The sequence below is a fragment of the Danio aesculapii genome, chromosome 1 (genome assembly GCF_903798145.1).
Source record: "Danio aesculapii chromosome 1, fDanAes4.1, whole genome shotgun sequence".
Taxonomy (NCBI): Eukaryota; Metazoa; Chordata; class Actinopteri; order Cypriniformes; family Danionidae; genus Danio; species Danio aesculapii.
The window spans coordinates 49376899-49401220 of NC_079435.1; the positions used below are offsets into that span (position 1 = coordinate 49376899).

The 24322-nt window shown below is 37.1% G+C and overlaps 2 protein-coding genes across 2 annotated transcripts in view; both read left to right on the forward strand.

The window, feature by feature from the left end:
* Window positions 1-19772, forward strand: part of ttyh3b (tweety family member 3b) — a 55028-nt gene extending 35256 nt beyond the window's left edge. The window contains exons 9-15 of the mRNA XM_056461933.1: window positions 3836-3891; window positions 3974-4066; window positions 4160-4252; window positions 6183-6319; window positions 11114-11293; window positions 12552-12627; window positions 15246-19772. Coding sequence (XP_056317908.1) covers window positions 3836-3891; window positions 3974-4066; window positions 4160-4252; window positions 6183-6319; window positions 11114-11293; window positions 12552-12627; window positions 15246-15419 — 809 coding nt within the window. The 3' untranslated portion in view covers window positions 15420-19772. The remainder of the gene's footprint in view (window positions 1-3835; window positions 3892-3973; window positions 4067-4159; window positions 4253-6182; window positions 6320-11113; window positions 11294-12551; window positions 12628-15245) is intronic.
* A 3752-nt stretch (window positions 19773-23524) lies between these two features.
* zmp:0000001069 (orexin receptor type 2) overlaps window positions 23525-24322 on the forward strand; it is a 9863-nt gene continuing 9065 nt past the window's right edge. The window contains exon 1 of the mRNA XM_056453661.1: window positions 23525-24317. Coding sequence (XP_056309636.1) covers window positions 23525-24317 — 793 coding nt within the window. The remainder of the gene's footprint in view (window positions 24318-24322) is intronic.

Genomic DNA, 24322 nt, shown 5'->3' on the forward strand with positions numbered 1-24322 from the left:
TCATTTCTTTAGTGAACTAACAAGCTGTAGACTCTGAATGACTTATCTGAGGTATATGTTATGCTTTTATGTAATGTATGTATGTACATTGTTTACAATCAATACCTTTTTTTGACATTTCTTATGACTGAGACATTGATTGAGCAATTGCGAGGTGTGCAATGTTCATTCATTCATGTTTTTTATGCTATATATAGACAAAGCAGCAATTATGGTTACATTTCTAGTAGAGCTATAAATCTGACATTGCCATATTTAGTTTCTCTATGATATATATTGAGAGATGAATACAATTTTACCAGATGACTGAAAAGCTCCATTTGGAAATAATTAATTCATTGGGATTGATGGGGATGATTTTGTAGGGGAGTGAATCATGCATAAAATTTAATAAACAATAGCAAGCCGTATTAAATACAATAGAGCAAACATAAAAGTGAAATAAACAGTGCTTTATGGTTTTCTGGTTAGTCAAACAGGTACATAAATTAAATAATCAAATCTGAATAATCGATTTTGGACTTTAAAAATGTATATTGATTCATTAAAATAAAGATAAACAACTACAACAGATACTGTATGTGTGCCAAATGCCAATACATACTGTACTGTATGTGATATGATGAGAGATCAGACTGAAGAAAGTACTAAATCTTATGCATTGAATTAGCAGCACATATCGTTGCATATCAAGTTTTGAACTCAATACTCCCCTCAGAAACGGTGTACGTTCACAGACGCTTTCATTCATTCATTGAAACGTCCTGCAGCATTGCTATGCAGAGGAGGCTTTCTTAAAGGGTGTTTCTGCACAAAGCAGGTTTTGTATCCTGCTCTCAGACCTTGGCTTTCCTGGACAGACATGAATGTCATTGCTAATTAGTTCCCACAGGGGATGCGATTCATGACCCTCTCAGCCTCTACTTAACACATTCTCAATCAGCACTTATTCACATTTGCATAGACACTGCTGAACACACTCAGTTTCTCTTTTGAAGGTAAGAGAATTGCAGGTGTGTCTGGAAATAATGTCACCTCTGTGTATTTACTTCCCTTTGCCTATTCATTTTTGTGTAGCTAAAAAAATACACTACCTCTCCAAAGCATTTGTTTTTTTTTTTTTAAAGAAGTTAATAATTTTATTTATCAAGGATTCTTTAAATTTATTTCATTTATCTAGATTAAAAGTATCACAGTTTTCAAAATAATATTATTCCACAAATGGATGATTAATTTACGTCCCTAATTCATAAGAGCACCACCAAATCAGCATATAAATATATAACTTAAAGCAAGATTATCAACCCTTGTGAAATGTACACATTTTTGAGCAAAATTCATTTCATTTTCATCCACTTTTCCTGGGCCGGGACAGCTGTCTTAGGAGAGAACCCAAGACTTCCCTCTCCCCAGACACTTCCTCTAGCTCCTCCGGGGGGATCCCGAGGTGTCCCGAGCATAGTCCCTCCATCGTGTCCTGGGTCTTCCCCGAGGCCTCCTCCCGGTGGGACATTCCTGGAACAACTCCCTAGATAGGCGTCCAGGAGGCATCCAAAACAGATGCCCGAGCCACCTCAACTGACTTCTCTCGATGTGGAGGAGCCGCGGCTCTACTCCGAGCTCCTCCCGGTTGACAGAGCTCCTCACCCTATCTATTGATCTTATTCTTCAATGCGGAAGTGCACTCGTTTTTTCGATTGTTTTAGAACTTCCGATTCAATCGCCTATGGGAGAAATGGCTAGGAATAATAAATAGCAGAAAACGGTCAAACTACTTGCTCTACAAACAAGTGTTTGCCTGACTATACAGACAAAATAGAATAATTTAATAAGAAATTATCAGTTTGCAACATCAAGCAGCAGAACAAGCTGTTTTTAACATCTGAAAATGAATGGAAGTGAATGAGACTGGAAGTCTTGAGCCAAAAAGATTCAAATGGCTGTGCCCACTCATACGCAGAGAATAAGGTGAATAAGGGTGCGCCCTGCCACCCTGCGAAGGAAACTCAGTTCAGCCGCTTATATCGGAGATCTTGCTCTCTCGGTCATGACCCAAAGCTCATGACCATAGGTGAGAGTAGGAACGTAGATTGACTGGTAAGTCGAGAGCTTTGCCTTTGGGCTCAGCTCCTTCTTTACCACAACGCAGTACTGCTGCCGCAGCACCAATCCGCTGGTCAATCTCATGTTCCATTCTTCCCTCACTTGTGAACAAAACCCTAAGATACTTGAACTCCTCCATCGGAGGTAAGGTGTTTCCTCCAATCTGCAGATGGCAAACCACCTTTTTCCAGTGGAGCACCATGGCCTCGGACTTGGAGGTGCTGATTCTCATCCCAGCCGCGTCACACTCGGCAGCAAACGACCTCAGTGCATGTTGAATATAATACATAGCTTTAATAACTATTTTCTAAAAACTAATTTCTTTTGTCATAATGACAGTACAGAATATTTTACTAGTTATTTTGCACGATACTAGTATTCAGCTTAAAATGCAATGTGAAGGCTTAACTAGGTTAACAATTCAGCCACAGCCATGTCATCCTGCAGCCCAAGACCGGATACTCACTGAAGCTAAGCAGGGCTGAGTCTGGTCTGTACTTGGATGGGAGACCACATGGGAACACTACTAGGTTGGAAGTGGTGTTAGTGAGGTCAGCAGGGGGCACTCAACCTGCGGTCTGTGAGTCCTAGTGCCCCAGTATAGTGAAGGAGACACTATACTATCAGTGAACAACATCTTTCAGATGAGACGTTAAACTGAGGTACTGGCTCTCTGTGGTCATAAAAAAATCCTATGGCACTTCAACTCCAGTGTCCAGGTCAAATTCCTTCCATCGGCCCTTACCGATCATGACCTCCCATTCACTCTATGGCCATACATAAATGCACTATATAAATACACGTTACATTACATTACAACTAGCCAAGTTTAGTTAATTTGGCAAATCATTGGACAGCTGTGGTTTGTTCTGTAGCCAAAACAATATACAATTTCACAGGAGAACAAAAATGGTGCCTCCCACGGTATTTATAACCGAACAAAGATACTAAATATATACAATCAAGCCCAAAATTATCCATACCCCTAGCAAATTCACTGTCACTTTTTGTTTAAAAAGTAAATAAAAGCTGAGGATTTATTTTCTCCACATTGATGCCTCTTGTGCACCATCTTATTTTCTTTTGGGAGAAGTCTGAGTCATTTCCAGAATTTGCCAGGGGTATGAACATTTTCGGACATGACTGTATGTAATAAAAATTACTATTAAAAAATTGCTATTATTTTGGCCAGTACGTGTTTTTTTTCGGGTTCGTTTTATCCATCTGCTCCTACTATGATTGAGGTTAATTAATCATTAAACCTCTGCCTGAGGTCGTTTCACTAATGCTCATCTCATTCCCTCTTCCCTCTCTCTTTCTAGCACGTGAACACACAGTAACAGAGTTCAGATTGATCTAGAGCTTTCGCTGTCTTCTCTCTCACTTACACTCATACACTTGCACATAAACACAAAATAGAAACTTAATATCTTAACAAATTATGCTAGTTGGCATTGTCAGTAATCTCAGCCAGATGGCTTAGTAAATAATGAACTAGCAGGTCACAGTGACTCAAGGGAGGCAGATGCATGCGAGGCTGCCAACTGATTTACTGCTGAGTTTTGTTTGTTTGCATCAGCTGTTTTGTTTTGTTGAATTATTTTAATTATAAATGTATATAATTAAGAGTTATTGCTGTGTTGAAGAGAAGACGACGAGGAGGTTACGTGATTACGTCATTACGTGATTATGAGTAAAACATTGTAAAATATGTGCTTATCTTTAATGATAGATATCCTGCAGTATTATTTGAAGTGCAGCATGGGACAGACCAACCCATTTCAGCAGGTACTTAATTACTCTGTTCTCTGTCTCATTCTCCCTCTCCAGTTCTCTTTCATGAATTATACATTATTCGTCTGATTTGCAGAAACTCTCTGGGAGCCACAAAGCCCTCGTGGAGATGCAGGACGATGTTTCTGAGCTCCTGCGTTCAGCTATCAGAGATTTCCCCAAGACAAAGGTGTGAGATTGCGGATGTTTTTCAGAGTGAGCTTGAGGATGGCTGTCCTCGATATGCGGAGGTTTATATGTTCTTGTTTTTTTGTTTCTCTAGAGTAACCTTGAGGAGATGCAGGGGGTGTTAAACTCCACTGAAGTCTCCCTCCACCATCTCACTGCCCTGGTTGACTGTCGGAGCCTGCACATGGTACATGCCTTTTGTGTAAAGTGTTTTCTAAGTGACAAAATGAAAATAGAAAAAAATGTTGCTGGTTCACCTTACCCCATCACTTTAGTATCAATGTGTTTTTTTTTTAAAACATGGTATTAAGACATGTTTTGGTCTCTTGGATCATAAGTAGATTTAGGATCATTTTTTGTGGATATCTGAATGGACTTGACCACTTTTTTGACAAGACCATGTTTACATTTATTTCACATTTTCTGCTAAACATGCACAATGTTTTAATGCCATGTGCAATACAGGTCTTAGAATAACTTTTCTTAGAGCGCAACTGTTTGTGGTTTGCTGTTGCTAAGCATTTAATTTGGAGAAGTATGGTATTTGACTTTAAGATATTCCAGGTCTGGAAAAGAATGGAAAAAATAAATTAAAGTAAATATATTTGAGTATATATACAGTTGAATACAAGATTATTAGCCCTCATGTGATTTTATTTTTTCCTTTTTAGAGCAAGTAATTTTTCACAGTGTTTCCTATACTAATTTTTGTTCTGGAGAAAGTCTTAATCATTTTAAGGTTTATATTATTGGCCCCCTTAAGCAATATTTTAATCCCATAGATTTGCCTAATTACCCTAACTTGCCTAATAACCTAGTTAAGCCTTCAAATGTCACTTTAAGCTGAATACTAGTATCTTTAAAAATATCTAATAAAATATTATTTACTGTCATTATGGCGAAGATAAAATAAATCAGTTATTAGAAATGAGTTATTAAAACTATTATGTTTAGAAATGTGTTTCTGTTAAACAGAAATTGGGGAATTGATTTTGAGTATCTACCTTATTTGCTTTTGAGTATCTACCGAAACCTGATCCGATACTTCTATAATACATAAAAAAAGAATAAAGAAGAGCGGAGAAACAGATCCATTCACCTTATTGTAATATTCGACAACTCTCTTAAACAGAACACTTCTGTGAGGCAGCTTGAACAATCAAGTAATAAATAACATCAATTTTTCACACAGTAAATATAAAAAAATCTAATATAAAATAGCACCTTAACTTAAAACACCCGCAGGCAATGCCAAGTTTACATATCTCACAGTTTGCTTTGGCAATGTTGTCGTCATCAACTTTATAATACCGTATAATACCTCCAGAATGCAGACATAATCGTGCTTTTCTGCGTCAAGCTGCTTCCGTGTTATTCTTTGCTGGCATTTAACCAATAGCATCTCTGCAACAAAGTGATGTTTCTGTTTGTGAGTCAAGAAAGGGGTCTAACTCTGTGCCATCGCATAAATATAAAGGTGTTAAAAACGTTATTTATATATATATATATATATATATATATATATATATATATATATATATATATATATATATATATATATATATATTATTATTTTTTAACATATATATGTATATATATATATTTTTTTTATTTATTTATTATATATATATATATATATATATATATATATATAGAGGGATTTATATATATATATATATATATATATATATATATATATATATATATATATATATATATATATATATATATATATATATAGAGGGATTTATATATATATATATATATATATATATATATATATATATATATATATATATATATATATATATATATATATTCGAGTGCTGATCAGGAGGTAATGTCCGATTCTAATCGAGTCTGAAACCATGTGATCGGGCTCGATTTCCGATCAAGTGAACAGATCTGTATGTTTAATGACATAAATGCATGCCTAGGGGTCATAATATATATTCAAAATAAAAAACAAACCCCTGGTACATAAACGTGACTAAAGTTCAAGGAAATCCTATATATTACTTACCATGATTGTGTTAGTCCTTCCAGTGCAATTAAAAATATGTCACTTGTTAGTGTGTCCAGACCTCTAAAGCTGTATCTCTGTTTCTGTCTCACAGGACTATGTGCAGGCTCTGACCGGACTGTGTTACGATGGAGTCGAGGGTCTCATTTATCTGGTCCTGTTCTCATTCGTCACCGCGCTAATGTTTAGCTCCATCGTTTGCAGTGTGCCACACACCTGGCAGAGCAAGAGGTGAGAGGGAAGATGTGCCAAAAATGATATTAGGGGTGGCCGGAGAAGGGAAAAACGGCTTTTGTAACACAGGTCAACTTGATAGACAGAGAATTGTCCGCCAGTCATGTGTGTTTAATGCTATTATTTTCACATCTGCTCCTTCTGTTTTCACATATTAATCATCTTTCTCATGACTGTGTGTAGCTTCTGTTGTCTTGTCATCCATCCCTCTTCGTGTCATAGATTTGGAAAACCCACTGCCCTGTAGTACCATATGTGTGAGAGACACACTCGCTGTGTAGCGCTTAATGGGTAACCTAAATATTGCTTGCTTATAGGAGAAAAACTGTAGTGCATTTGGAAAAAGGAGTATGATGGAGGTTTGTCATTTGACTCGTGGTATAGCACTAGTGCATGTGTTTCTATGCAAAAGGAAAGAACAAAGAGTCCTCTTTCTAAATTCGGTGCAAAGGCAGACTGCTGTATTTTGCTGGAAGATGCTGCCTCCCTTTGGACTTTTTTGAAACTGCAAGCAAGGCTGATGTGCTTTATGTTGAAGAGTATCATCATCATTGAAACATGCTGGTGATGTGGTTGATGAATGGTTTGGAAAAGAGTTACACGTTTAAAAAAAGGGTATTTTGAGCATAAGTGGCATCCAAATCTACACCTTCACAGATCCACTTTTTCTTTTTTATTTCTTTATTTATACCCCTTCTTTACGTTTCAAATCTGATTCATGGTGGTTGTTTCTTGATTTAATGCATGACTTCAGACGTTCAATGGTTACTGAGGACAAGCCATTGGACATGCAGTTGGACATCAATAGTAGTTTTATTTAGATTTATTTATTTAAGTTCTGTTGAATTGCATTATTTTGGCTATATTCCTTTATAACTAAAATATTCTTTAGACTTATCACTTTATATATTTGTGGCCCTGGACCACAAAACCAGTGTTATGTTGCACAGATATCTTTGTTGGAATATTTAAAGTTATAAAATGTTCTTATATGCTAAAATTCATAAAGATATTTGGTAAAGATCATATCATGCTTCATGAAGGTATTTTGTACATTTCCTACCATAAATATATCAAAACTAAATTTTCAAAGGTGATTTAAATGAGATTTTCTCAATATTTAGATATTTTTATAGTTGTGTCTCAGGCAATTCAATCATATTCAATCATTGCCCTATCCTAACAAACCACGCATCATTGGAAAGCTTATATATTCAGCTTTCAGATAATGTATGAATCACAATTTCAAAAAGATTTACCCTTATGACTGGGGTTTTGTGGTCCTGGGTAACATATATTGATGTATTGTTAGTGTTTTATGTAATATACACAACTTAAAGAAGAAAGAAAAATGATTGGCAATTAGACTATTTGCTGATCCAGTATATTGAATAAGCATTTAAATTAATTTATATTGAAAGTGGCTTTTTAATCAAGAGTTTTAAATGTAATTAATTCTAATATGAATATAATATAAATGTATCATAATGCACACTACTTATCCAAGTTTTGGGGGCAAGAATTGTTTAAAAGTTTTATATATATATACATACACACACACACACACACACACACACACAAACACAGTTGAAGTCAGAATTATTAGCCCCCCCTTTTAATTTTTTTTTCTTTTTTAAACATTTCCAAAAAAATTTTAACAGAGCAAGGAAATTTCCACAGTGTGTCTGATAATATTTTTCTTCTGGAGAAAGTCTTATTTGTTTTATTTCAGCTAGAATAAAAGCATTTTAAAATTTTTTAAAAACCATTTTAAGGTCTAAATTATTAGCCCCTTTAAGCTATATATTTTTTCAATTGTCTACAGAACAAACCAGCATTATACAATAACTTGCCTAATTACCCTATCTTGCCTATAACCTAATTACCCTAGTTAGTACCCTATTAGCCTTAAAATGTCACTTTAAGTTGTATAGAAGTGTCTTGAAAAATATCTAGTAAATATTATTTACTGTCATCATGGCAAAGATAAAATAAATCAGTTATTAGAAACGAGTTATTAAAACTATTATGTTAAGAAATGTCCTGAGAAAATCTTCTCTTCATTAAACAGAAGTTGGGGGAAAAAATAAACAGGGGCTAATAATTCAGGTGGGCTAATAATTCTGACTTCAACTATATATATGTATGTATGTATATATATATATATATATACATGTGTGTATATATATAAACTATTTACATCCCCATTCCTTATCAAGGCTGCATTTTTTTCTCTTTTTTTTTTTTTTAATAGAAAACAGTAATACTGTGAAATAACTATTTAAAAGATGTTTCTCAGATTAATATTTTGAAATTGTGAAATATTTTTACATATAAATATGTATTTATTAATCACCATCATTGACAATTATCATGCAGTATGTCAGTATGTCTTCAAAAACATACTTGGTTGGCTAAAAGGGTTTGATTTGTTCTACTCAGTGTAAGCGTGAAGTTGGATATGATTTGATCGGAAAGCATGCAGTGATTTTAGGTCAGGGGTTTTCATTCTTCTAGATTCCACATATTTCATAAATTTCTGAATATGATCATCATATATAGGACCCCATTCTAGAATATGTAGTTTCTTGTATGATTAACATTATTTAGGAAATATTTAGTTCAATTGTTTTCTACTCATAGTATCATATTCAATTCATTCTAATTTGTATTTCTTATGTTTTAATCAGATTTTTTAAAATCAAAAATCTTTTACATCTACATTACTTATTACGTTTATATTGATTATATTCTTGCATCAATAGCTATTATTTTGTTTACATAAAAATGTTAGTTTTTTTTAATTATATAAATAAAATATTTGATATAAAAATATTTTTATATTAATAAATCATTCATTCATTAGTATTTTTGTTTTATTTATTTATTTATTTATTTGTTTTCCTCCTTATTATTTTTCTCCCAAAATATTTCCATTGACCCCCACAAACCCAACTCTTGTGTCCCCATACCCCAGTTTGAAAACCCTTGCTCAGGATTGAGTAAGATATACAACTCCAAATCAGAAAATGTTGGGACAGTATGGAAAATGCAAATAAAAAAAGAAAGTAGTGATTTCCAAATTTAATTTGACTTGTATTTCATTGCTGACAATATGAACACAAACTATTTATGTTTTGTCTGATCAACGTCATTTCATTTGTAAATAGTCATCCTTTCCTGTCATTCAGACCTGCAACATACCAAAAAAAGTTGGGACAGGAGCAGTTTAGGGCTGGTAATCAGGTAAATTGGTTAAATAATGATGTCATTTGAAACGGGTGATGTCAACAGGTGATTGTAATTATGTGTCAGTACAAAAGCAGCATCCAGGAAGGGTCCTTTAGGAGCAAAGATGGGCAGAGGATCACCAGTTTGCCAACAAATACGTAATAAAATTATTGAAATATTTAAAAACAATGGTCCTCAAAGAAAGATAGGAAGACATTTGGATATTTCACCTTCAACAGTGCTTAACATAATTAAAAGATTCAAGGAATCTGGAGGAATTTCAGTGCATGAAGTACAAGGGTGCAAGCCTAAGCTGAGCAACCGTGATCTCTGAACCCTGAGGCGGCACTACATCAAGACTCTTTATTCATCTATAAGTGATAATATCACAATGGCTCAGGACTACTTTGGCAAAGCTTTGTCAAGTACCACAATATGTAGTTGCATCCACAAATGCCAGTTAAAAACGTACTGTTTCAAAAGGAAGCCCTATGTTAACAGTGTCCAGAAGCGTCGTCGACCTTCTCTGAGCTCGGATGCATCTGAGATGAACCATCACACAGTGGAAACGTGTACTGTGGTCAGATTAACAAGTATTTTAGGTATTATTTAGGAGAAATGGCCACTGTGTGCTCCAGACCAAAGAAGAAAAGGATCATCCAGACTGTTACCAGCAACAAAATCCAAAAGCCAGGATCTGTAATGGTATAGGGTTGTGTCAGTGCCCTTGGCAAAGGTAACTTGCACTTCTGTGATGGCACCATTATTTTGAAAAGTACACAGAGATTTTGAAGCACAGTATGCTGCCTTCTTTTCCAGGGAATGCCCATGCATATTTTCAACAAGACAAGGCAAAACCACATTCTGTACACGTTACAGGTACTAGGTACTTGACTGGCCTGTCTGCAGTCCTGATCTGTCTCCAATAGAGAATGTGTGGCATTTTAAAGCTCAAAATGCGACCCCGTACTGTTGCCCACCTTAAGACATTTGCAGGAAGAATGAGACAAAATACACCAGAAACACTTCATAACTTGGTGTCTTCAGTCCCTAAACGCCTTTTAAGTAGTGGCAACATTACAAAGTGGTAAATGCTTTACTGTTCCAACTTTTTGAAATCTGTTGCAAGAACTAAAATTGGTATTCGTATTTATTTTGAACAAACAAAAAAAAAATTATGAATTATCATGAGGAAGACATTTAATAATGTTTGTTGTATTGTCTGCAATGAAACAAGTCAATATAAATTTTGAAATAACTACTTTCTGTTTTTATTTGCGTTTTCCATACTGTCCCCATTTTTGCTGATTTGGGGTTATAATTTTACTACTAAATTGGATATATATTTACCTCACAGATCTGAAAAATTCACTCTCAAATGAACTTTCCCCTTTGCCATGTAAACAGAAAATGGAGAAAACAAATGCATGAATCATGTAATCTTGGCAGTTCCCATCAACATGCTGTAGAGTCTAATTAGGAATGGCGTGAAGGAGAAGCCCTTCTGCGCTCCCCTCTGACCCAGGGGCACGTGTTTGACCTGTGCTCATTTGTCTGAAGGTCTGAGGAGGAGGATGGTGATGAGACTTCGGCCACTCTCGGCTCGCGAGCGCCGCATGATAACCTGTACCGCGTGCACATGCCTAGCCTGTACAGCTGTGGCAGCAGCACCTACGGCAGTGAGGCTAGTCTCCCCGCTGCGGCACACACTGTCAGCAACGCACCAGTCACTGAGTACATGTGAGTGTAGCCACGCTAACCTCATCCTAATGCATGGGCTGGATCTGAATGACCGTGCCGCTGTTACGGCTCCTGTAGCATAGGCTCGCTAGCATAGATTACTGCATGGGCTTTGCTGTATTTACAGTAGATTTAAGATCAGTTGTTAAAACTGCATGGGTTTTACTTCTAGAAGTTAGTCCAAGTGATGCACCGAAATGATTCTGAGCTGAAACCAAAAACTGACCGAAATATTAATACTGTATTAAAAAAAACACAACCTTATGGTTACTATCAGGCTTTTTAATTACTATTAAATGTCGACTAAGCAATATTTGAAAAACACTTTTGAACGCTGTGTCCCAAAACACACTAAACACACTCGTCCAAAAAGGGACAAGGCCTTGTTAGGTTTTGGGTGTGTTTCTTTTGGTGCTTTCAAATATTAACATTGTTTGCCAAAATTCACTTAGAGCACATTTAAGGATTTTTACCTGAACACCTAATGTTATATATATATATATATGAACACCTAATAATATATAAATTATAATTATAGTTTATTCTAGCTAACTAACAAGAACACTGAATTGCTTTCCTCATGTAAAAATGTAACATGATTGTTTATGAGCTGATTAACTGACATCTTTTGTGGTTGAAACACTCATTAAAGCAATAAAACCTCTTGTGGTTATTGAATGGCAGGACTTTTAAATATTGGTGAGTTTCAAAATGACAATATTTTAAATATTTATGACTTGTGCCTACTAGAAGCTCAATCTTGAGATTTAAGAGTCTATATCAGTGTCGATTCAAGTATTATCAGCCGACACATTTGACACAGTGAACTTTTTATCCATGTAGTGGCAAAAATGTTACGAAAAGTTCATTACACTTCACTGTCTTTCTCAGTATATTTTTAGCTTTTCAAAAACGTTTGTCCCAAAAATTGCTAAAATTTCGGTGCATCCTTAATTTTTAATAGATAAAACTATATTTATATATTATAAGTTCCTAATCGGCAAACATATTATGGCATGAAAAACTCTTAAGTAGATAATTCAGCTTATGTTATGCGTTATACTCAATCCAAACAATATCCATCCAGTGGATATGAATCAATATAGTGCATAGTGGTATCACTCAATGGCTTTGCGCATTACTCCTACCATGCAGTTCAAAGCTTTCTGTCAGATTTGTAAAGTTTAGAGCATCGCGGTGTGGACATCCCTCCCATGAAGAGGGAGTCAGAGTAACTGGTGTCTCGTTTGTGACGCAGGAGCCAGAATGCTAACTTTCAGACCCCTCGGTGCGAGAACACGCCACTCATTGGCAGAGAATCCCCCCCGCCGTCAGTAAGTGCACAAGCACATTTACACAAACACTCTACTACATGTCTGTAGATGTATGGTCACAGTTAAGCGCAGAATCACACATTGACTCACACATACATACAATTAGATGGCATGGATCTTCCTGCAACTCTGCCCCATTCTTGACACAAACTTGATTGGCCCAAAATTGTTTACAGGATGTTCACTGTGCATCTTAAAAGACTATTCACACCAAGAACAAAAATTATAACTACGTTTTTAAGACTTGTTCTGTTTTAAGATCATTTAAGATACCTATATATAGTTTAGAGAACTATAAAAATAACAATATTTCAGAAAAAAAAAAATCAAGATAAAGAAAGATACAACGCTGACAGCCAAACAGAATTCTTTAGAACTGAAATGGCTCACACATTTGAAACTGCAGACAAAATTGTCCCAAATCCTTTGGTCTCTTTTTCCTAAAATCATCTGTATTTTCTTTGGTGTTTTTACAAATATAAACTGACTGTTCATTCACTTTTGTTACTTTGAAACTGCAGCATGGGAGCTGAGAATAAACACAGAGTTATGGTTCAGTTGTCAAATATACTCAAATATTGTTATCGTTCTTGGTGTGAAACAGGCCTTTACTGATGGTTATATATGGTATTTGCAAGATTTGACAACTGTAAATCTTAGCTTTTAGGATGGATTTAGCATATAGATGATCATTGTAAACTCAAACACGCATATAAAGAGTCTCGAAGGTCATTTTGGCAGCCTGTATGCGACACTAACTACAAGTCGTTTCCGCCAAAAAAACAAGGTGCATCAGCCAAATTTCTGTCATCATTTGCTTTTCTTCTTCCTTGGAATGTGAAGTGAAAGGTTTTCTTTTCCATACAATCAATGTAAATGCCAATGGGAAGGACGCATGGTCCAAATATGACAAAAAAAGCTCTGTGAAAGACGTTTAAACAGGTCAAACCTGAATTAAAATAGTTTAAGCCATAGCGTACCTTGTAAAATCAATATTCAATACCACGGGGGAATTCATAACAAGTATGCTATTTTATTTCATGAATGCAAAGAGTTGCATGCAAATGCTTCTTAAAGCCAAAATGCATTAAAATCCTCCTCATACATCTGAGAGAACAAAGAGACTAAGTAGAATTGTACCGATGAATTGGCTACAGTGGAAAATGAGTACTGCAATGCTATCAAATATTCAGAATAGGTATGAATTGAATTGTTTGTAATCCGATAACAACATTATTAGATGTAAAAAGAGGGAAGGTTTTCTGTAATTGAGTATATTCTTCTTACAAAGCTATTTATAAGACTTTAACATAATTTAAGGTTTGTTTAGACTACTTTTAGGGCATTTTAAAGGCGCTTTTTGTCATTTTGATACCTAACAGTGTCCATTTCCATTCACATGCATTGTATGAAAAACTGCATGAACATTTTTTTTCTAAATTTCTCCTTTTGTGTTCTGTGGGAGACCGTTTTATGGTATCGAGGTTAAGGGCATTAGATTATGGGTAGACTATTCCTCAGAAATGGCATTCATGTTACTTTGGTCACTTATTTTAATTCAAGGCCCCCCTCACTGAGTAGAAGTGGGTTTGACAGAATCCTGGAGTTTGCATGATTGCATGAATAGTCAGAGATGAGACCAGATTATTCTTCTCATGCTTCATGCGTGGTGAATAAAGGAGCATGGAACTCTTTTTGAAAGGGGAGAGAAGCTCTTTTAATCAGACTTGGCATGTGAGGACATCTTTCATCCTCCCGTTAGTTTGAGTTCAGAAAACGAGAACACTTTGATCTCTTCTAAACGCCGCTTTCACTAAGTCTTTCTTTCTAGGTGATTGTTTTGATTTATTTTTTTGTTTATGGGCCCTGGACGTGACGCATGCGTATTCAAACTCCAGACTGGAGAGACCACCCAACAACCTGTTTCTCAATAACGTCATGTTCCAGGATGCTGCTTATCGATCCCTGTTTCTGTTAGAATTGAATCGCTGATATATGATGGAATAGTCTCTCCTTTTCTGGATTTTATGATATAAAATATGCATGAATTTTGTATCTTTCTAACCCACCTGAGAAACATCCCTCATGCATGTCTGTTTGTAAAATGTCTCACATTATAACCTCACCCTTAACATTCTCCCACATATAGCTGCATCTATATGTGTGTTTTATTTATCCACTGCTGTCTTTATTTCTGTTTCTCATGGTGTCACACTTGTTTTATTTTCATTTTTACATTAATTGCGCTCTTGTAATGGAACTTGCACTCAGAAGCTAGTCTCGAGGAGAAAAGTATCCTATCACATAATGATAATATGCATCATCACAGTAGCTCTTGGCTTTAAAAATATCATCAGGCTGTCCAAATGACTGTCAGTTTGTCTGTTTACGCATGCGAGTGATTTAGTGAGATCGACAGAATGAGGTTCATATTTATATGTGCTTCATGTTTGTAAGACGCTACAGCTATACTCTGTCCTAATGCTCAAATAGATGCTAACATTTCCTCACTTTGAATTTTTGGCCGTTTTGTATCGTACTCTTAAAAAAAAAAGTACACCCTTCAGAATGATTTGATGGTGTCTTCCCTCCCCTTGTTTTCCCAACCTGTTTTGCAGTACACCTCAAGCATGAGGGCCAAATATCTGGCAACCAGCCGCCCAGACCAACCCAGGCCAACAGAATCCCAGAACGGCCTGGAGCCCAACATGCGACCAGATCTAACCAGCCGCTCAGCTCCCAATAGCCGACCAAATTCAGCCATCCATCGGCCCCACTCCGCCATCCATTAACCACTCTCTAATGCGTAACCATTAGCCATCTACCTGTCAAGTCCACTAGTATGAAGTTTGTCTCCGGTAACAAAATCCACCCTACCATCCTTCTATCCGATTGGAATCAGTCGCCCGGACTCATGTGCTTTGGCTTTTTAAAGACTCCATTTTTGCCAAACCTTAATTCCAACTGCCATTTTTTACTCCCCAATGCATCACAGCAACAACACTGCCCTCTTCTGGAGGACTCCTCTCTCAGTCGTGTGCACAGTAACTCCCATACTACCCTAAAAGAGTCTCTCAGGGCAGCCATATTGGCAAGGACTGCAGGACCACGATAATGGTTTTTACCACTGTCATTTTTAAGATGATTTGATTTTATGATGGAGTTCTATTTTTAAGTATTTTGCAAAATTACACTGTTTTTAGGTTTTAATGATGCAGCCTTTGCTCTTTCTCTGCAGTTCCTGACAATATGGCAGCGTTCTGCTACTACAGCCACAATACAAAGTGTCCATCATTGCTATTCGATGTTGAAGGAGACGTTTACTCGTTTACAAATGTTCATGAGTTCACTGAATTCCATACTTGTGGATTTACAAGGCTACTCTTTGTATTTACAGTACAGTGTGATCTGTGGTGTAACCCAGTGTGAATTGACAGCCATCAAGCCTTTGAGCCATTATGCACATTCAGTATTTGGTAACACTTTACAATAAGGCTCATACCTGCCAACACTCCTGTTTTTCCCAGGAGTCTCCAGATTTCAGATCTCCCACCACCCTCCCATTTTGTTATTTCTCCCGGAAAACTCCTGTAATTTCACCCCCCCGGTCCTTAGCCTTATGGTACAGTCTGTAACATCACCGGGTCGCCAACTTTGGTATAGGATCCGATTGCAACGGCCACCCAAAACCCGCTTCATAATATGATTACTAACACCACAATTCAACTACTAACCTGGTTCTTAACAGTGTTATTCAGACACCTCATCCCCGAACACCCACCCACTACCCGTTCTCCCGGATTTTCAGAGACGAATGTTGCCAGGTATGATAAGGCTCCATAAGTTAATGTCAGCCAATGTATTTGCTTACATGAACCAAAAATGAACAATGCATATATTACATGTATCCCAGCAAACAATTTTGTGTTTACTAGACGTCTAATACAGTGTGTCCGCGAGGTCTTAAAAAGTATTAAAAGTTGATCAATTATGAGAAAATTAAGGCCCTTGAAAGGTATTTAAAAGTCTTAATTGTGTTTTTATGAGGTCTTAAATTTTGTTCAAGCGTTGTCCAAGTGTTTGACTCCAAAAAATATATTTATTTTTCTACTAATATCAACAATGGCATGCTCGATCTATGCGATTTGTTCGGGCCAGGGTGCATCCGGCCAAGCAACTCTATTTAGGCGATGTCACATAATTTGCGATAATCGTGGGAAGGTCATGTGACGCTCTCCACATGTAGCGAAACCATAGAGCGAAACAGATGGCAAAATGGGAAAATGTAAGTTAGCGTACTCATATTTGGAGAGACGAGTTTAAACGGTGGCTGAAGCCTGTCGCTGAAAACAACTGCGTAATTTATTATTTCAAGCTTTGCTTCTTCCGAGCTTATCGGAGTTCTGTTTATGGTTGTTCTCCATTGATTTATTTAACTACAACTGTTTATTAACATGTGTTTATTAAGTTAAAGGTTTGATAGTGATTAGAACTTGAAGTGGCGATGAGGTCTTAATATTCTGAGGTCTTTAAAAAGTCTTACAAAGGTATTGAAATTACTTTTAGGATTCCTGCATATACCCTGTAATGGACATCTAAACGTAGACAGCTTGGCTAAACTTGGGCTGTCAGTGAAAATCTAATAGACATCTGAGAATCACCCAAAACTAGACTAGTCCTCAAATAGACAGATTAGACAGACTTTATATGTGTAGTCATTCATTTCTGTTTATTTTATGACTAGTCTAATTTTGGCCTATTCTTAGATGTCTATTAGAGTTTTACTGACAGCCCAAATTTAGCCTTGTTTTAGCCAAGATGACTACGTTTAGACCTCTATTAGACATCTCTTAGAAACGAAAAATGCTTGCTGGGATGTTAATGCCAATATTTGTTCATTGTTAGCAGTGCGTTAACTAATGTTAACATGTTTTAGTAACGCATTTGCAAATGTTGAACTATATTTACTAAATGCATTCTTAGTTCATGCTAGTAAATGCATTAACTAACATCAACTAATGGATCTTTATTGTAAAGTGTGACCCAGTATTTTATTGTAGAAGGGAAACAGTTGCACTGCACATAAACAGTGTGTTTGTGCGATGGGAGTGTTTGCCTTGTGCATTAGTGAGTGTGTTTTAAAACCGCACAACTCACGAGCTTTGCTCTTTGTAAATAATGTTTTTGTACTTAAAAAAAAAAATGTCTAAATGAGCAACACTACAAACTCGATGCACTAATCTTCTCTGTAACAGTGCAGTGCGACCTTTGCCGTGGCTAAGAGCTGCAGTGATGAAGAAAAAATAATCGTCAATGAACTCTGTGATGAAATAATAGTACATGTTTTGTAGACATATCACTTGAATTTGTGAATACACTTGTGGGTGCTCGTGTGTGTATGTGCACACTTTAAATGTGAATATTTCTAACGGAGGAAAATCTGCGTGGAGTGGAAAAGGCGAAGAAGGGATACCTGGACTTAAAGAGAAATGCCTCCCCACATTGTTATTTTTGTCTTCGGTTTAGGCATGTCGTCCAGGCTTCACTTGTTTATTTTTTATCAGGAGATTTTTAGTTTTGTAGTGAATCGGATTTTATTTTCACCATGGTCAGCCTTGTTCTTATTTTTGTTTCGAATTTATGGGGAAACACTTCTCTGTGGTGTTGATGGATCTGCAATATGGACACTGGACGTGTGCCACTTACTGGACTTTATTGCGGTTTCGCCTCCTTTCCGCAGGAGAAGGATGAAAAAAAAAACTAATTCTGATGGGGACAATGAAACTGAGGAAAGTTCCTCCTTGTCATGCAGTCACTAAGTAAGACTTGTGTGGATGTAGTGTAAGATAACCTAGCTGTCTTTACCAAGTGCAGTATTGTTGGTTTCATTTACTTGCATCCAGTCTCATAAGGCTGACATTGCAGTGTTTCGACGTTTGTCATCACATGCCAGTCAACAGCTAATGTTATCATTCGTAAGATGTGGCATCCGAAGCCAATCTCGAGACATCGCGACTTGATTCTTGAACGTAGGTGTTTATGGATTCATTTTGATTTTAATAAATATCATAAATTACATTAGCAGGTAGAAATGTCGTTTTAAACTGGAAAATGCTATAATGCTGTAACTTTCATGACTTTGTGACACCTTCTGTCGAATGAGGTTTATTTCCGTGCAACTAAAATGGACGCTGTGTTCAGATGCCAACAGGAAAGGGCTTGTATCCCTCAAATCTCATGCACTGACATGCTTTGACCACTTGGTTACAACACAAAATAACACTCATGCACAAAAAGCAACAATACAACACTACGTTTCACATAAGCAGAATATTACTGGAGTCATTTTACACTCAACGCAAGTGGATAAAAATGCACCTTAACACTCAATAGACACAATGTAAAACTGCTCTGAAATTTGTGAGTCTTTTTACGGTATGTATTCAACCACTAACCATCATATAGAGACAATCCAAATGTTCGGATCTATGATTCTGTACCATACGATGCAGTTGCATGACTGAAGGAAACACGAGGAGGAAATATTCTGCCTTTCTTAACATTTTCATACAGTAACCTTTCTTTCTGTAAATGTACACATTTTCTTTTTCTAGCGTATTGTTAGCTTTCTATTGTATAGACCATAACAGACGAGCCTACTCACTCCTTTCTAAATGTGAATGATTCGAATGATTCGTCATAAATTGATGTTTTGATAACAATTCTTATGGATTTTTTCATGTTTTTTATGTTTTTTCATTTGTGATTCAAGATGTTGTACATGTCAGAAAACTTGACTTTCTGAGCCTGGATTCAATGTTTTAATAATATATTAAAATGAACTCATCTGGTGCAGGGTGTTGAGCATCAGTGCCTGGAAACAGAGACAAATCACTTTATTAAGGTATGCATTTATCAAGATTAGCGCTGCAAAAAAGCTTAAAGTGAAATAAGGAGGTGCGAAATCTAAGCTTTGAAGGTATGCCAAAGTTCTTGAAGAGAATTTGTACAGTTGTTTGTTTGAAAACTGCATGAAAGTCTGTGAGCGGGCATACATTTTAAAAGTAGACCATGTTGTAGTACAACTACAAATAATGCAGTTGGGCTGTTAATAAACTGATATATGTTTAAATGCCATAGAGAAAGTAGTCTAAACTTGTGTTGTTCGTGGAAAACGGTCTATACAAACGTTTAAACCCTGCTGGCACAGGACGTCAACATGATGTCATATTGATGTTGTACCATAATGTACCTCAACTTCATGGGGACGTTGGATTTTGTTTGGAAATGAAAATTAGGTTGACGTCAGAACCCAACAATCAGGCTGACGTCAGTGTGCAATGTCCAACCTAAAATCAATCTAAAATCAACCATACATCAACGTCTAATCATATTACACCTTGACGTTGTGTGGACGTTACCACTACAACATCTATCAAATTGCGTCACTTTCCAACACAACCTAAAATCAACCAAATATCAACATAATTTGACATCGTTATTGGATGTCAAAATAACGTTGTCCTTAGACGCTGGCTAGACATCGAATTTTGATCCCCCGACGTCATGACCTAAATCCAGTGGTGTAGAGGACGGCCCCGCGTGATCAAATCCCCCCCCCCCCCCCCACTCGGACTTCAGTCTTCAGTTTGCGCGGTCATAACTTATCTCAGTCTTAACACCGCCTCCAAATAACTAGCCTCGGCCTCAACTACTCCTCCCCCCCCCCCATCTATCGACCACCCCTCATGGTCTTTACTTTGTGCGTTCATAAGCACCCTCCCCCAACCCGGTCTTCACTTCTGGGGGGCCCACGCATGTTGCGCTATGCCAGTGCCTAAATCTAACCTATTATTTACGTCTTCTGATGTTGTGTGCCTGCTGGGAAGCCACTGACTTTCTTATAAACTAAACAGAGAGAACATCAATATTGCTAGTGTAGACTTTGATTTGGTATTATAAAAAATTTCTCATATGATATTTATTTTAACATACTGTCATGATTATCAAAACATACAGTAGAATGACAAGCACTTTTCATATATAAAATAAAGAATTGGGTTAAAAATAGAGGAGACGTCATCCGCTTGTTTAGTTGTGATGTATGGAGTACTGTTTCCGAGTCCAAGCCACTACTCATTTGAATTGAGAAAATATTTGTTTATTCTTTTCAATCATATCACACATTAAAGTGAATTACATATAAAATCATGGTGTACACAACAGTCTCTGAACTTTCTACATCACAAATACCAACATTTAACAATTTATAAAAATAAATGACCATTGGATTGCATGGATATATATTGCGATCGTGATTTTTGAAAGTATTACAGGGCTTTGTAAACGTTTATTATAACCATTTGATGAGTCTCCCCATATAGTTTGATAGAGCATGAAGCCGCTTCACGTGACATCACACTTAACAAGCGGATAGGCTGACTGGCCTCAACTGAACCACCAGAAGCACAATACATTGAACGAATAATATTATGTAATTCTCACCAAATAGCTGGTTAATGGAGGATGCCTAAATACAAATTATAAGGTAGGGTAATTGACACATTTTTAAATCACTTTAACATTTTTTTAACCATACTACATGTAGGTAAGTGTAATTTACAATATTATGCTGTATATTATTTTCAATTGATGAATGCTACAGCATAGGCTACTATTGATTATGGTGAACTGATAGACTAATACTGTAATATATGGCTAGTTTTTACTGAAGTAAATCAATAATATTCATTCATTTTCCTTCGGCTTAGTCCCTTTATTCATCAGGGGTCGCCACAGCGGAATAGATCGTCAAATATTCCAGTATATGTTTTACACAGCAGATGACCTTCCATCTGCAACCCAACACTGGGAAACACCCATCCACACTCATTCACACACTACGGCCAATTTAATGTATTCAATTCACCTATAGCGCATGTCTTTGGACTGTGGGGTAAACTGGAGCATCCGGAGGAAACGCTATCATGGGGTGGACATGCAAACTCCACACAGAAATGCCAACTGTAAACCAGCCGGGACTCAAACCAGCGACCTTCTTACTGTGAGGCAACAGTGCTAACCACTGATTCAACAATAATTGTTGTAGAAAACTTTATATTTAGATTACTATGTAGCCTACTACCATATTAGAATTAGCGCAACAGATTAATTCAAGTACTTTAATAGGGTTAAAAACACTTTATCTACTAAAATACTATTGACCATTTTGAGGGATGTAAGCAACAACAATGGTCCCAGTGTATTTCCTGTGTTACATTTTTAATATCTATAGCTTCCGAAAATCAATAAAGAGCCACACATTGATAAATAATGTTATGATAGCTGTTTTAACATTAACTTATGATTGAATTGCCTCTTGTTACAGTTATGAAATAGTTTGATGGCTACCAGGAAATGTTCATGGCCATTGACATGACCATATTGAAGTTGTATATTATAGTATACATATTATAGTAGTATATTATCACGTGGGTTCAGTGAGGGTTTTTTTTCCCAGCAAAAGGAATAAAAGTGGTGTGGGGAGTTCAGGTAGGCTTTTGCTTTTCTTAATTTTCATCTATTTACATTCAATTATTTCACATCCTAAATATTTAATTCGGACATTTGGGCACCTGGACGTGCTTCAATCAAGGCAGGTTACCGAGTGAGGAGTGAAACACATCTAATGACCGATTTTACTTCAGCAATGACTTCATGCTGCCGCGAGGGGGCGCATGCGCGCAAGTATCACGCACAGTTAAAGCTTGAAGCTCAGCCGAAAGCTCATCTCCTTTACCAGAGGTCGTGAACAGGTAACCGAAGCATCACCGCGCTGGATCTAATGGAAGTCTGGTGGAAAATGTATACGTTGATCTTGACTCAACTTTTCACCAAATTGAAGATACTTCACAGCCTTTAATTATTTGGGTAAGTGTCTATTTCAAATTCAACTGTGCGTAAAATGAACTGTATTCTGTGTCGACTGCTAAATGTGTCATTGTTTTTAAATGTATAGTTTAAAAAGATGCAGTGTTTTAATAGAGTGTTTAGGGTTTTCAAACGCTGCTTATGAATCTCAATAATTCTGTTTTGAGGTAAACAAATTATCATTAGGAATTAAATTCATCAGCATACATTTGATTGTATATTACATTTAGTATTATATACATAAAACAAAAGGGCAACTAAAAGATTTTTAATGCATGAAATGTTATAGGCTATGCAGTGCCATTCGTTGACTATACATAAACATGAGTTCATGTCAATTTGACAGGTGCATTGTGTGAATGTAAAGCTATTCATACAAGGTAAAAAACCTTTCTTTGTCATTTCCTAGTGTTAGCCCTTTAAAGTTGGAATCTCGGTTGCCCTTATATGCACATGAATGGGTGTAGCAGCGTGAGATCTGAAGTATGAATAAATTAAAGGATTTGGAAAGCTTTTACTTGTACATTTTTGTTGCCTTTTCAGTGAATAGATGAATGCATGCTGCACATCAGTGTATAACTGTCTGTCTGTCCCTTTTCAGGTTATACATGATACCATTGAGGAGTGAAGGAAGAAAACAAAGAAAAGAAGAAGAGATACTTCATAAAAAAGCAGGTCTAATTTTCTTTTGTAGCCAACCATCTTGTCTGAGGAGGTAAAGGTGAATTCTGTATTTGATACAGTGTGGAAGAAGAGACTGAATTGTGCACTGGCTTGTGAACTGACAGAAAAAAAGCAAACATGGATTTAAGATCGTCCTGTTTTCCATGGTCTTCAAGCTTTTCCGTCCATAAATGGAAACTCTGGTACCTGAAAGTAAGGTAGAACACTTTAATCGTTACCATGTAGTTTAGATCTGATGTGGTTCTGCCGTAATTCACCCACTCAACGTCACAGGAAAACAACGATGAATCTGACCCCAGATCAGCCCCCAACCCAACTCTACGACCTTCAACGTGAACCTCAAAACAAAAGCAGGTCCTCATCAGCCAGTTTCTTCAACAGCACCTTCTTCTTCCAGGATAACGCCGCTTTAGAATGGCAGCTGTTCCTCACCATCCGAGAGCCTGGCACCATTATTTTGACCGTCCTGTACTCCATTTCCTTCCTCGTGGGTTTCTTTGGAAATGTCATGTCCCTCAAAGTCCTACTGGGCCAGCATGGAAGTGTACGTCTGTCGGGTGTGAGCGCCACCCGCTGTCTGCTAATAAACTTAGCCGTGTGTGACCTGGCGGTGGTCTGCGTGTGCATGCCTGTCACCTTGGGCCACCGTATCTACACACCATGGATATACGGAGACTTCCTGTGCCGCGCTGTGCCCTTCACACAAGCGGTGTCTGTTTCCGCTAGTGTCCTGAGCATCACAGTCATCAGCATTAGCCGATACTATGCAGTTCACTCGCCGCTGCAATCCCGTGCCTACTTCACTCGCCGGCGCATTCTGGCCTCTGTCACCATCGTGTGGCTCGTCTCCTCTGTGATCTGCATGCCAGTCGCCATTGTTACCAGGCGTGATGAAGTTGCTCTGATTGACGGTCTGGCCATCGTGTTACCCGTCTGTGGAGAAGTTTGGCCTCAGCCACGCTTGCGTCAGGCGTACAACGTCTTGCTCTTCAGCGCCCTCTACTGCCTCCCTGTTACGTTTAATCTCACTCTAGCCTTTTTGACATGTCGCCGACTGCGCAGCTCTGGCACAGAGGGTCGA